The following is a 14,507-nucleotide window of genomic DNA, read 5'->3' as shown; positions in this document are numbered from 1 at the left end:
GTGTTTGGTGCAGCCTCCTATGCCCCAGATCTGGGCTTTGCATTTAGGGAACCTAAGTCCTGGAAGGGAGCTTTGGGCTCAGTCTCCCCCTCCCTAGTCTCAGTCCATCGTAGATGTTTGTGTCATATGGTGGTTTGATCTGTACCTGTTGACTCTAGTGGAACAGGCCGGAGTTTCTAATTAGTTGAAAACCACTCAGTTTCTTTATGATGACTCTTTGAATCTGTATAGTACCTTACACTTTTATGTGTGTCGTGGCGGGATTATCTACAACATGCCTAGGGCATTGAAGTATTCTGAACCTAATTTCCAGATGAGGACACTGAGGCCCAGAGACGGGTAAATGATGAACCCCAAATCAAATAGCGACTGGGCACAGTAAGAGTCAGGCTTGGGGCCAGGCCTCTCTTCTCGAGCTGGGCTCTCTTCCATTGTGCTCCCATGATATGTCCTCCCAGCATGTCATGGTTTCCAGACTTCACCTCTCCTCACCCACATCCCTGTGCTACCTCTTCCAACTTTACTTTTTATTTCTGTGCCGTTGGTGCAGCCTCCACAGATGGAGGCCATCCTGAGCTGAAGGCTGAGGGAGCAGGGCTGGGAAGCATGTTGAGAATTAGCCTCTTCTAGATTCTGGGTACATGGGAATTCCACGAGGAACATTTTCAAAATGCACAGTCCTTGGGCCCGACTCCAGCTGTCTGCACCAGCGTGTTCTAGGGTGGAAGACTCCCAGGTGTTTATGAGGTATATGCCCTGGTTAGGATCAGTGCCTTAAAAGCCTAAGGTGACTCTGAAGACCTGGAGCCAGGCCTCCCAACCTAGCCGAGAGTGGAGTCAAATCCTCCTGCCTCCACGGAAATCTCCTGGCATACAAGATTGCACTGCCCTCTGGTGGCCACGGGGGGGACCAACAGCTGATCCAGCTTTGGACCTCCAGCTTTATCTTAATTTGGGTGGGTGGGGTATGGCAGGAGTTCCCCCACGAGCCAGGGTGTGCCAAAGACTTTCTGTGCTTTAGAATCCAGCCAGCGCATCTTCTGGGTGGCCCTTAAACTTGAGTAAGAGCAACTGGTCCTCTTAGGGAGGGGATGGTGGGGCAGGAATGGCTTGGCTGTCAGAAGCTGCTGCAGGGCTAACTGCAGCCACAGGCTGCACCCTGAGCTGTCCTTTGCTCTTCTACACCATTACTTGCCCTTAGACTGCAAAGCCTGGCTTGACTGAAATGTCATTTGAAAAAGTGATTATGGGGCTGTACACCACACCTCACCTCTGGTAGAAAACTGGCCTGTAGGTTAAGTACCTGCCCCAGGTACTTAATAGAGTAGAATAGAGGCTCTGTATACCACAGTTCCGTTGGTGAATTCATTTACTCAGCTGGATACTGACTGAATCTGCCAGGACTCCTGAAGTTTGCTGGAACCAAGTGAAAAAGCTCAGAGAAATCCGTGAGGCAGCCAGTACAGCGGGAGCTCCGGAGAGGCTGGTGCTCTGAGGGGCCAGGAGAGACTGCATGGCTGTAACTGCACTTGAGTTGGCCTGTGGAGGAAGGGGCACACTTTGGCTCTTTGGGAGCTGGTAAGAGGCAATGGCAACGGCGTACGCAAACACTTGCAGGTGGAAAGCCTGGGGCCTGTTAAAGGTAGTGTGAATAGTTGGGTTTGGCTAGCGAGTTTGGAGGGAATAGTGCAAGTTAAGGTCCAAGGTGTTTTGAGGCCTGGTTGCAACTTGTCACTTCAGCAGGTGTGAGCCCATGAAGGAGTAGAGAAGTGACTTCCTAGCCAGACTCCATGGGTCATGGTCAAGACCACCGTGGGGCAGGTGAAACGCTGAGGGCACAGAATTTAAGGAGGCGCCCTCCCCAGGGTCACAGCAGTACCCCCAACCCCCTCAAAGCCTCTTTCACTCTTGCACCTCAGTGCCTCGCTGGCCACAGCATATCGTGGAGAGTGGGGAAGGGCCTGGAGAGCAGTGAGGGGGCTCGGAGCTTGCCGTCATGATCCAGATGAGAGCTGATGGAGAACCCACATCCGGGTGGTGGCGCTGGTGACACTAGGACAGACAGGTGTGTCTGCGCTCTGAGATAAGATGTGACCACTGCTTGAGGATGGCTGCAAGCATTGCGGAGATGGAGATTTCTGTCCTGGGTAAATAAGAAGCCAGAGGGAAGGTGCAAACACAGAAGAAATACAAGATTTAATGGGAGAAATAACGGTAGCTGGCATTTATTGAGTAGTTATAGGGGCAGGGACAGGATTCGTTCATTGACTTGTTCATTGTACAGTTGTTGATCGAGCTCCTGTGTGCCTTGCCTTTTCAGTGCTGCATGTTTAACAGTAAACAAAACATTTAAAAATCAGAGCTCTTGAAATAAGTCAAACAGAGAAAGACATGTATCGGGCGCCTGGGTGGCTCAGTTGGTTAAGCGACTGCCTTCGGCTCAGGTCATGATCCCGGGGTCCTGGGATCGAGTCCCGCATCGGGCTCCCTGCTCTGCGGGGAGCCTGCTTCTCCCTCTCCCACTCCCCCTGCTTGTGTTCCCTCTCTCACTGTGTCTCTCTCTGTCAAATAAATAAATAAAAAATCTTAAAAAAAAAAAAAAAAAGAAAGACATGTATCATATGACCTCACTGATAGGAGGAATTCTTAATCTCAGGAAACAAACTGAGGGTTGCTGGAGTGGGGGGTGGGGTGGGAGGGATGGGGTGCCTGGGTGATAGACACTGGGGAGGGTATGTGCTCTGGTAAGCGCTGTGAATTGTGCAAGACTGTTGAATCTCAGATCTGTACCTCTGAAACAAATAATGCAATATATGTTAAGAAAAAAACAAAAAAGAAGATAGCAGGAGAGGAAGAATGAAGGGGGGGAAAGTGGGGGGGGTAGACAAACCATGAGAGACGATGGACTCTGAAAAACAAACTGAGGGTTCTAGAGGGGAGGGGGTGGGAGGATGGGTTAGCCTGGTGATGGGTATTGAGGAGGGCACGTTCTGCATGGAGCACTGGGTGTTATGCACAAACAATGAATCATGGAACACTACATCTAAAACTAATGATGTAATGTATGGGGATTAACATAACAATAAAAAAAATTTAAAAAAAATCAGAGCTCTTAGGAAGCTTACCTTCTGGCAAGGGAGTCAGACAAAGAACACTGACAGATAAATGGTGTAGTAGTGAGTGTTGAGGGAGGAAAAGAGAGGGCAGGGGGAGGGCAGGTGGCAGGGCAAGCAGGGGTGTTGATCTCTCTGGCACACGTGCGGCCCTAATTCTGGCTGCGGCGGAGCCCCCGCCCTAACAGCTTCTTAGGCCGACACCTGTTACGTGATGGGGTAGAGCTGGCAGCCGGGAAGGTTGCCATCAGATTCATGCCACAGATGCCCTGGCATCACTGTCCTTTTCACAGACAAATGTTGACTGTGTGTGGGGAGGGGCCTGCTTCTCCAGATTTTCTGCTCACTTAGACCCTTTCCTGGCCCCAGCCCTCCGCCCCGGCTGCTCTCAACTGCAGTTCTACCAGCATAGAGCACATGCTCAGCGAGCCCTCTGTGGTGAGCGGTGCAAACGGGCTGGCTCTCTTCCAAAGCAGAGTCCCTTCCTTTTTCTGGTACGGGGTGGAGTGGGAGGGGTCAGACAGGGCCATCGTCTGAATCTGCTGTGTCTCTGTGCCCCTGCCTGAACATTTAGATTCTCAGGGTCAAGAAGAAATCATCCAGGATATCGCCAGGCAGCTCGCCGTAATAGGGGACAATATGGATCGCAGCATCCACCCAGGACTGGTGAATAACCTGGCAATGCAGTTTATGAATGTGAACCTGTCAGAAGAAGTAAGTGAGAAAATCCACCACTGCCTTTTCTGGGTTAGTCAGGAAGTGTGAGAACTTTTTTCAGTGGTCAGTTTTTTTAAAATTTTAATTCCAGTGTAGTTAATGCAGTCTTATATTAGTTTCAGGTGTATAATACAGTGATTCAGTAGTTCTGTATATTACTCAGTGCACATCAAGAGAAGTTTGCTCTTAATCTCCTTCACCTATTTCACCCATCCCCCACCCACTTCCCCTCTGGTAACCAGCAGTTTGTTCTCTATAGTAAGTCTGTTTTTCAGTTTGTCTCTTTTTTCCCTTTGTTCGTTTGTTTTGCTTCTTAAATTCCACATATGAGTGAAATCATAGTTATTTGTCTTTCTTTGACTGACTTATTTCACTTAGCATAATACTCTACTCTGTAGCTCCATCCATGTTGTTGCAGATGACAAGAATTTATTCTATTTTAAAATGGCTGAATAATATTCCATTGTGTATATACCACATCTTCTTTATCCATTCATCAATTGATGGACACTTGGGCTGCTTCCATAGTTTGGCTATTGTAGATAATGCTGCTATAAACATAGAGTGCATGTATCCCTTCGATTAGTGTTTTTGTATTCTTTGGGTAAATATGCAGTAGTGCAATTACTGGGTCACAGGGTAGTTCTATTTTTAATTTTTTTGAGGAACCTCCATACTGTTTTCCAGAGTGGCTGCACCAGTTTGCATTCCCACCAACAGTGCACAAGGGTTCCTTTTTCTCTACATCCTCACCAACATCTGTTGTTTCCTGTGTTGCTGATTTTAGTCATTCTGACAGGTGTGAGGTGATATCTCATTGTAGTTTTGATTTGCATTTCCCTGATGATGAGTGATGATGAGCATCTTTTCACGTGTCTGTTGGCCATCTGTATGTCGTCTTTGGAGAAATGTCTGTTCGTGTCTTCTGCCCATTTTTTAATTGGATTGTTTGTTTTTTAGGGTTGTAGAAGTTCCTTATATATTTTGCATACTAATCTTTTATCAGTTATCTCATATGCAAATGTCTTTTCCCATTCAGTAGGTTGTCTTTTAGTTTTCTGTTGTTAATTAAACCATCGAGGTCTGTCCTCTGTCTCCTCTCAGACCAGTGTCCAGTGAGGTGACTCAATTCATGACTGCCTACAAAAGAATTGGAAATAGAATCATAGCATGGTTAATTGTATTTCAGAATTAACTTGACATTTAGGAAACTTGAACCTTAAGTCAGAGTCAAGATTTTGGATACAAAAGCCTCTAAACAGATTAATAAAATGTATATGACTCTTCCAGAAAGAACTTATTCTTTCTTCAGTTGAATAAAAATGTAAGTAGAGAATGTCAAGTCACAAGAAAAGTGACATTTTATTTAGCCTGCTACTCTTACTTCATGGTTATAATCAATATACAGATACTAACAGAATTTCTAACCCTTGCCGGGTACCATAAAGTACTCTATCCTCTCTGAAGAAATGTAGTGGGAGGGAGAACTGCCCCAAGGCTGTCAAATCTATGTCTACAGGAGTTCAGAGGAGAGAAGGGTTCCATCCTTTGACTACCACCTGAAAATGCAAATGCTCCTCTCTACATAGAAATGTATTCATCCCCCAAGGTTCAGTCAGCCAGGTCAGCCTCCTGCCTGTAAGCAGGTCTCTCTACTCCAGGGATCTCTCCCTGTCTGGAGTTCTCCAGCAGCTGTCATAGACATGGTCATGTTCTGCCTCAGGACCTCTCCCACAATGTTAACTGAACTTTGCATCTGAGTTGATGAACTTGAAGGTCCTTTCAGGTCTAATGGTCTGTGGGGTGCCTCTCCTATGTAGGCTAGGCAAGAAGGGCACATTTAGGCCCCCTTTCATCTCTTTCCCTGGACCTAGGTCTGCACCAGTAAGAGATCTAAGACATCTTGGGTAGTTAACTAATTCTTGACTTTAAGTGTCTTAGAGGCAGGGAAGGACTCGGGCTTCTTCAGTTCCATTGTCTAAAGTGAACACACAGGCTCAAGAAAAATGTGTTTGGTGAATGAGTGTCCAGCTGCAGGGAGTGAGCTCAGTCTCCCCTTTCCATTGTCTCTCAAAATTAAATAATTTCTCATTCTGTCCTCCAACCTCCTCAGCTGTTTAGTAAGTTCCTCCCTATGAAATGAAAGCTGCTTTCTACTTAACATTAGAGGACTGTTTTCCTTTCAGAGGGCAGAATATTAGTAAACTCAGTTTTGTGTGACCCTGTTTTCACCCATGCAGGACAGAAGGAGGTACCTCGTCACTGCGCTGGAGCGGATCATGAAGACTTACCCTACAGACATGGAGGAGGAGAAGACCATGCTGATGTTGGCCATGCTCTTGGCCAAAAAGGTGGCCGATCACACACCATCCTTGCTCCGTGATGTCTTTCGCACAACAGTGAACTTTATTAACCAGAACCTATTCACCTATGTGAGGAACTTAGTCAGAAATGTAAGAACCAGTGATGTCAGCTCCATGGTGTTTCACTAAATCCTCTTGGTCTCTGCCTGGTCCCTCTAAGGTCTGGAAACCCAGCAGAACTCTCTGCTGCAGGGCTTCTTTCATTCTTTCTCCCTGTGCTTCTGGTGACTAAACCATAAGAGAGGCTTAGGGACCTTCTTGCTCAGGTAGAAAGGCTTGGTTTTGCCTCTGTGACAAAGTTGTGTTGTAGAAGGTGGTGATGAGCACCTAATGCCCTTTTGAGCTCCATCAACGTTATTTTTAAGACAGGGGCACCTGGGTGGCTCAGTCCTGGGATCAAGCCCCGCATCGGGCTCCCAGCTCAGCAGGAAGCCTGCTTCTCCCTCTCCCACTCCCCCTGCTTGGGTTCCCTCTTTAGCTGTGTCTCTCTCTGTCAAATAAATAAATAAAATCTTAAAAAAAAAAAAAAAAAGACACGCTACTATCAGAGCATACTTTATACTACACTATTGCTAGAATCAGAGTAGGATGGTGTAGGTAGGTGTGTGGAGCATGAAAGAAAGTGGCAGGAGTATCCCCAGCGGAGCTTCTTCCATCTGCTCTCACCCTCACCTGGTCACAAACATTAAGTATAATTTACATTTTCTTTTTAAGATTTTATTTGAGAGAGTGAGCACAAGTTGGGAGGGAGGGGCAGAGGGAGAAGCAGGCTCCCCACTGATCAGGGAGCCGGACGTGGGGCTCAATCCCAGGACCCTGGGATTTTGACCTGAGCTGAAGGCAGAGGCTTAACTGACTGAGCCACCAGGTGCCCCATAATTTACATTTAAAAACATACTTACCATGGGACGCCTGGGTGGTTCAGTCGGTTAAGCGTCTGCCTTCAGCTCAGGTCACGATCCCAGGGTCCTGGGATCGAGTCCCGCATCGGGCTCCCTGCTCCGCGGGGAGCCTGCTTCTCCCTCTGCCTCTGCCTCTCTCTCTCTCTCTATCTCTCATGAATAAATGGATAAAATCTTTAAAAAATAAATAAATAAATAAATAAAAATAAAAACATACTTACCAAAAAAGGATGTTGGGGAGAGAGACCAAAATAGTCAAAAGGGGGGAAAACTATCTAAAATCTTCCCCATAAAACCTGTCCAAGATATTAAAAATAACAGTTCTTCATGATGCTGCCCAAGAAGAGCCAGATAGCCCTCAAAGTCTGTTGTTTCACTTTAACTGGAAATTAAGTTGATGTATCTTATCTGTAAATTTGAAAGTATTAGTGAATGTTTGGGATTTTATGTGTCAGAGGCATTACCCAGGCATCTAACCCTGTTAATATTTACTGATAGGTCTCAACGCCTTTTTTCTCTGTCTGCCATGGTCTTCATTTGTGCCAGCACTTTTTAAAAAAAATTTTTTTTGAGAGAGAGAGCGAGCACACGCAAGTTGCGGGGAGGGGCAGAGGGAGAGGAAGAATCTTAAGCAGGCTCCATGCCCAGTGCAGAGCCTGATGCAGGGCTTGATCTCACGACCCTGAGATCATGACTTCAGCTGAAATCAAGAGTTGGATGCCTAACGGACTAAGCCACCCAGGTGCCCCATTCCAGCATTTTAAAACAGGAGAATGAATATAAATCTTGACTCAAGTATATTAAACCAAGCTGAATTGTTGGAAGAAGGTAAGCCTGAGAAAGTTCCTGGACAGCTTTCACCAACAACCATCTAAAGGGGGAATAAGTGGGCAGATGTCAGTAGCAATTTCTATTAACAGCTTGCCAAATACTGAAGGGATGAGGGGCGCCAGGGTGGCTCAGTCAGTTAAGCATCTGCCTTCAGCTCAGGTCATGTTCTTGGGGTCCTGGGATGGAGCCCCGTGTCAGGCTCTCTGCTCAATGGGGAGTCTGCTTCTCCCTCTGCCCCTCCCCCAACTCGTCCTCTCTCTCTCTCTCTCTCTCAAATAAATAAAAGCTAAAAAAAGAAGTACTGAGGAAATGAAACAATCTTCATTCCTCAGACCTACTAAGGTGTTTCTTGGCACCATAAGTGGCTCAACAGATGTGAAGATCCCGATCTCAGCACCTGGAAAGCCTGTGTTTTTGTGGTTGCTCCCGTGTAGCAAGAAGGAGGATGCAGGGATCTAAGGATAACAGGACTCCAGAGAGTGTGTTTTTTGCATAAACGCCAGCTTCACTTCTATCGATTGTGGCACCAGAGTCCTTAAGAATTGAATCCTGATTTGTGAATTAGACTGGTTAATTCTGGCTATTTTTCTTTTCTCGCTGTAGGAGATGGACTGAGTGGACACCTCTGCCAAGGCACGACTGGTTAGAACTTGATACGGTGACGACAGTCCAGCTGCCTGCCGCTGAGCTGGAGCCATGGCATTTAAACAAAGCTCGTAGGAAAGATAGGCTGAGATCATAGCTATTTATTTCTATTGTGAAGATGATGTTCTAAGCCGGTGATCCGTTTAGACATCTTTACATTAACATACTTGAAAGAAAATGTCAACTTGCACATATTTGAGTTTCATACCATCTTCTAAATCTACTACACATTGGGCCCTTATCTTATTTCTTGTACTTCACTTGAAAATTAAAGAACAGATTGTAAGGCAGAAGAAAAAAACAATGTTTTTTTGTTTAAAAAAACCCCAACTTTACTGTTTATTAAAGTGCAACCTTGGGGCATGGTCTTACAGCAGGCAAGATCATGTTTGAGGAGAGCAAGGACTGGAGACGGATGCACATACCCTCACAAATGAAAAACTCCTTTCAAAATAGGGAGCATAAAAACCAAACAGTACAAGAGGTTCTGGACTAAAGTTCTCTATTCAATGGGAAAATCAGGCCTCAGAACATGCGATTTTTTTTTTCAACTTGATGTCCTTTTATTGAGTCAGGGAGACCACAGGCAATTAAAAGGTGTGGTGGGATTTAAGGGCCCAAGTCAACCACAGTCTCCAAAATCAGGTAACTCCATGCATTTTTTTCTTTCCAAGAAGTCAGAGCTTTAATAAAAATGTTAGCCTGATGGGATACCAGAGGCTACTGCATACATCCCATGGGGAAATAGGTTAATAATCGTACGTATTCATTTTCCTCCCGTATCCCTCAGCTGATCTTGCCCAAGAAGCTATATCTAAAGAAAACAGGCTTTCTAGGCATAAAAGATGAAAGAACAGTTAGATTTTTAAAAATTCCAACGCTTGAGGTGGTTCCCTTTCTTAGGGACACAGAATGCAAGTGATACCAAAATAAGTCATTTCGGAAGTGCCAGAATAAACCAGGGAGAGCTTACATTTAGAGTGCAACAGGGACGCCTGGGTGGCTCAGTCGTTAAGCGTCTGCCTTCAGCTCAGGTCATGATCCCAGGGTCCTGGGATCGAGCCCCGCATCGGGCTCCCTCCTCGGCAGGAAGCCTGCTTCTCCCTCTCCCACTCCCCCTGCTTGTGTTCCCTCTCTCACTGTCTCCCTCTCTGTCAAATAAATAAAATCTTAAAAAACAAAAAACAGTGCAACATTGGTCTCTTGTTCCTGGCAATAAGTGTTTCCTAGCATTCTGTTTAAAAGTATGATGGCAGATGCTGGGTTCACATCACACATGGTACTGTTTCACTTAACCAGTTGTTACTGTGAATATGATACTTTCTTGTTACCAAAAACACTTTTCTGTTCCTTGAGAGTTTAATCAGAAAGGAAAAATGAGGGATGCCTGGGTGGCTCAATCAGTTAAACGTCTGCCTTCGGCTCAGGTCATGATCCCCCAGGGTCTTGGGATCAAGCCCCGCATCGGGCTCCCTGCTCAGTGGTGAGTCTGCTTCTCCCTCTCACTCTCCCTCTGTTCTCTCACTCTCTCTCAAATAAATAAAATCTTAAAAAAAAAAAAATGCGTTCAGCATTAAATACATACTGTACTGGGTGCCTGGGTGGCTCAGTCGTTAAGCATCTGCCTTCGGCTCAGGTCATGATCCCAGGGTCCTGGAATCGAGTCCCACATCGGGCTCCCTGCTCGGCGGGGAGTCTGCTTCTCCCTCTGACCTTCCCCCCTCTCATACTCTCTCTCTCTCTCAAATAAATAAAACCTTCAAGAAAAAAAGAAAATCTCTTCTTTAACTCTCTTAAAAAAAGATTTATTTTTCTTTGTGTATGTTATACTTCATTTAAAATTGACATTTAAAAAATTGTACATGTAGGGGCACCTGACTGTCTCAGTTGGTAGAACATGTGACTCTTGATCTCAGGGTTGTAAATTCAAGCCCCATGCTGGATGTAGAGATTACTTAAAAATAAAATCTTTTAATGAGCACCTGGGTAGCTCAGTCGGTTGAGTGCCCAACTCTTGATTTCAGCTCCAGTCATATATCTCAGGGTTGTGGGATTGAGCCCTGGGTCAAGCTCCTTGATCAACAGGGAGTTGCTGGAGATTCTCTCTCTTTCTCTCTGCCCCTCCTCCCCTCAAATAAATAAATCTTAAAAAAACAAAAGTCCTTGGGGCCCCTGGATGGCTCAGCCAGTTAAGCGTCTGCCTTCGGTTTAGGTCATGATCTCAGGGTTCTGGGATCAAGCCCAATGTCAGGCTCCCTGCTCAGCAGGGAGTCAGCTTGTCTCTCTCTCTCTTTCCCTCTGCCCCTGCCCTGCTTCGTGCACGCACTCTCTCTCAAAGTAAAAATCCTTTTTAAAAAAAGTGCGTGCTCTTAACCCTCATATCTATCACCACATTAAAGAAATCCTAAATATTAAAAAATAAAAAATAAATAAAATCTTTAAGGGGTGCCTGGCTGGCTCAGTCAGAAGAGCATGTGACTCTTGATCTCAAGGTCATGAGTTCAAGTCCCACGTTGGGCATGGAACCTACTTAAAAAATAAACTTTAAAAAAAATAAAATCTTTTTAAAAAATTGTACATGCCACAGGAACAAGAGAGTAATTAAATCTATGTGACACAGATGAGGAAGATCATAGAGAAAGCAACATTTGAGCTGGTTTTTCTGGGATGAGATGGTATTTACAAGCAGAGAAGGTAAGAGAGAACCATTCTAAGGAAAGGTGAAAAAGCTAAAACACATGGTATGTGATAAGCAGCAAGTGCTCATGTAATGGTACCGAACATATGAGGGAAAGTGGGACAAGGTATTGGATGCAAAGTTGGCTGAGGCTCACTTAAAGGTCATATATGCCATGAAAAGGAGTTTGTGTTCCGTTTATAAATCCATAAAGACAATATATTTTTGTATGAACTACAATTTGATCAGGAAAGCACAACCATGATGATGGATATGGTATCAGACATTAATTACAGGGATTAAACTATCTAATTGTGGGAGCTACTGAAGAGTCTTTGGAAAGCTATTGCCTCTGCATCTGGAGGGGAGCTTGAAACTGCTATAGATCAGTGTGTGTTATAGTCAAGAACTTACATGAAGTAGGGACGAACAAAGACAAACTGAAACCCCTAAGGCCACGTGGAACCAGTGAGGACAAATTGAATTCTATGTTCTCTCTCACTGCCTCTAAAGTCAATGACATTGGATGGCCTTCAGAACAAAACGGTACCAGTCTTCATGGAGCTGAACTCATGCCTGACCTAAGACTCAGGAAAGTAGGTCAAGGTGCTACTCCATGCCTGGTACCCTTCAGAGATGCTTCACTCCTACCTGCCAAATCTCACATAAATTCTTACGGTCAACCCTAATTTAGAACAATACAAGGAAGGGAATGCTGGGAGATAGAGTTGTAGCTTCTCTAAGAATAATGACCCAATACAAATTCACCAATATTATTCTAATTTTTACTTTTTTATTTTTTTGAGAGAGAGAGTAAGGGAGCACGAGTGGGGGGCAGAGGGAGAGGGAGAAGTAGGCTTCCCGCGGAGCAGGGAGCCCAATGTGGGGCTCAATCCCAGGACCCTGAGATCATGACCTGAGCAGAAGACAGACACTTAACCTACTGAGCCATTCAGGTACCGCATTCTAATTTTTACTTTTAGAGTGACCAGAGTTTATTCCAGAAATATACAGAAAGGTGAACATTAAAAAATCTAACATAGGGCGCCTATGACCAAGAGTCAGACGCTTAACCAACTGTGCCACCCAGGCACCCCAAAACTACAAACTTTTAGAAGGTATGACAGTCTTAACTAATGCAACAAGATTAAAGAAAATGAATGAGATATAAGAATCAGAAAATAGGGGCGCCTGGGTGGCTCAGTTGTTAAGCGTCTGCCTTTGGCTCAGGTCATGATCCCAGGGTCCTGGGATCGAGCCCCGCATCGGGCTCCCTGCTCTGCGGGAAGCCTGCTTCTCCCTCTCCCACTCCCCCTGCTTGTGTTCCTGCTCTCGCTATGTCTCTCTGTGTCAAAAAAATAAATAAAATCTTAAAAAAAAAAAAAAAAACATACCGTACTAGGGCTGGATCACAACCTGGTTATCTGCAATATGTTTTAGATACTAAAAGCTGTGCAGTATGAAGACCACCATTTGGAAATCTTCCAGTAATGCCGTTATGAAAGAACTTTTTTTTGGAAGGATTCATAGTACGGTGGACACAAATCGAATCACATACATACTCATCCACACATGTATCGAAGTGTTCAGATTCTCACTAGGGACAGAGACTTTCTTCCAAAAGGAACAATTTAAATACAAATAGTCAACTCTAATGGAAGAGAAAAGGGCTCTAAAACAATCCCAGATTCTCATAATACTTAGGAACAGCACCTTCACCTGCCATTGTTTTGCTTAACAGTAGGCCACCATTTTAATGCAGCTTATATACACATTTTGGTGTACATTTTTTTTCAGGCCAAGTTAGGCTTTCTCAGCCATAAAGCAAAATTATCACCTCTTTTTCCCAAGCCAGCATCATGAACAGTCCACTGTATCAAAAACAAGTGTTCCAGTCTTGGGCACATCCCAGCCACAATGACTCAGGCATATCCTGGAAGTTGGTGGATTTTACGCTGGGAACATAATCCTCATGGATATGATCGAAAAGATTTTTTTTTCTCTTTTATTTATTTATTTGAGACAGAGAGAATGAGAGAGAGAGAGAGCACATGAGAGGGGGGAGGGTCAGAGGGAGAAGCAGACTCCCCGCCGAGCAGGGAGCCCGATGCGGGACTCGATCCAGGGACTCCAGGATCATGACCTGAGCCGAAGGCAGTCGCCCAACCAACTGAGCCACCCAGGCGCCCCAAAATTTTTAATTCAATGTTTTTCATCCTGGTTTTTTAAATATTTGAATTAAGTGATGGAAATTCCTTGGTTAAAGAGAAACAGCTTTCTTCTCCAGGAGATGCTTGGCATATCTGAAAGTCAGATGGACTATGTGGTCTATTCAGAAGGTTAAATCATTCCTGATCTCACCATGCAGGATCCAGCACGGACTGCGGAGATGCTCGGGACTGCCTTAAAGGGTCACAGCGCCAGAGTCTGCTTTTATTTCCTAACAATTTCATTGCTGACTGGAAACCTGAATAGGGAGTGTCCTTTGGATGTTATGATCATGTTTTCAGAACCTGAGGGCAAAGCAAGTGTGTACTTACGAAGACCACAAAATTATCTGCAATGATCCCTCTCCAAGGTCAAGGGCATGAGGTTACCATATGAATAGAAAGAGGAGTCCATCAATTATCTTCAGATCTCACTTTATTTCAATTTCCAATGTGTTCTCCCCAACACACTGCTTCTAACAGAAAGCACAATTCATAGATTTGAATTTTGTTCCTTTTCCCTGATGAAGAGTAGACTGGACGAAAGGCAGATTACCAGGAGGGAAAAGGAGGAGCGAGAATAACCCACATAAATGAGCAAATCAGAGCTGTTAGTGAGGAGAGCTAATGGAAATTCATACAGAAAAAGGAAATACATGCATTTAAGTGAAATGCTTATGTTAATTACCAAAATTACCATTTAATTCCAGTAATTTTGAGGAGATGAGAACATTAGAACCAATAATAAATTGAACTCGGTCAAGGAACGAGGTAGGAAGAGGCACTTTTAATGTGAAGGAAAAGAGAAATGGAAGACTAGGTAGGACAGCAGGAAAAACACAGGTCTAGGAAAAATATTCTATCTTTTGGTGCTGGCCAAGGACCAATCTATATAATACAATTGTCTTGCTAGAAACCAGGAACCAAGTTATTCCAGACTCTGTAATAGGAAAAATTGTACTTCAACTTCCTTTTATTCCTGGAACAAACTTAGTAAACGATGTCAAAACTTTTATTCATAATACACCAATTAGCCAATTTCTCCTAGTGGT

The 14,507-nt window shown here is 44.6% G+C and overlaps 2 protein-coding genes and 1 long non-coding RNA gene across 6 annotated transcripts in view; 2 read left to right on the top strand and 1 right to left on the bottom strand.

Moving 5' to 3' along the window:
* BID (BH3 interacting domain death agonist) overlaps window positions 1–9,756 on the top strand; it is a 44,108-nt gene extending 34,352 nt beyond the window's left edge. For all 3 annotated transcript variants that reach the window (XM_064591793.1, XM_064591794.1, XM_064591795.1), the window contains exons 4-6: window positions 3,688–3,827; window positions 6,071–6,283; window positions 8,530–9,756. In XM_064591793.1, coding sequence (XP_064447863.1) covers window positions 3,688–3,827; window positions 6,071–6,283; window positions 8,530–8,541 — 365 coding nt within the window. In that variant the 3' untranslated portion in view covers window positions 8,542–9,756. The remainder of the gene's footprint in view (window positions 1–3,687; window positions 3,828–6,070; window positions 6,284–8,529) is intronic.
* On the top strand, window positions 3–2,023 carry LOC135364471 (uncharacterized). Its single transcript, XR_010411644.1, has 2 exons — window positions 3–1,578; window positions 1,920–2,023. It is a non-coding gene; the product is annotated as an uncharacterized LOC135364471 (long non-coding RNA).
* Window positions 3,827–14,507, bottom strand: part of BCL2L13 (BCL2 like 13) — a 103,311-nt gene continuing 92,630 nt past the window's right edge. For both annotated transcript variants that reach the window (XM_064591775.1, XM_064591776.1), the window contains exon 5: window positions 3,827–4,970. In XM_064591775.1, the coding sequence (XP_064447845.1) occupies window positions 4,837–4,970 (134 nt within the window). In that variant the 3' untranslated portion in view covers window positions 3,827–4,836. The remainder of the gene's footprint in view (window positions 4,971–14,507) is intronic.

The sequence above is a fragment of the Mirounga angustirostris genome, unplaced genomic scaffold (assembly GCF_029215605.1).
Source record: "Mirounga angustirostris isolate CCGP_5_RB_7025 unplaced genomic scaffold, mMirAng1.0.hap1 SCAF_5, whole genome shotgun sequence".
Taxonomy (NCBI): Eukaryota; Metazoa; Chordata; class Mammalia; order Carnivora; family Phocidae; genus Mirounga; species Mirounga angustirostris.
The sequence above is the reverse complement of the archived record's forward strand: the minus strand, read 5'-3'. Positions and strand labels throughout refer to the sequence as shown.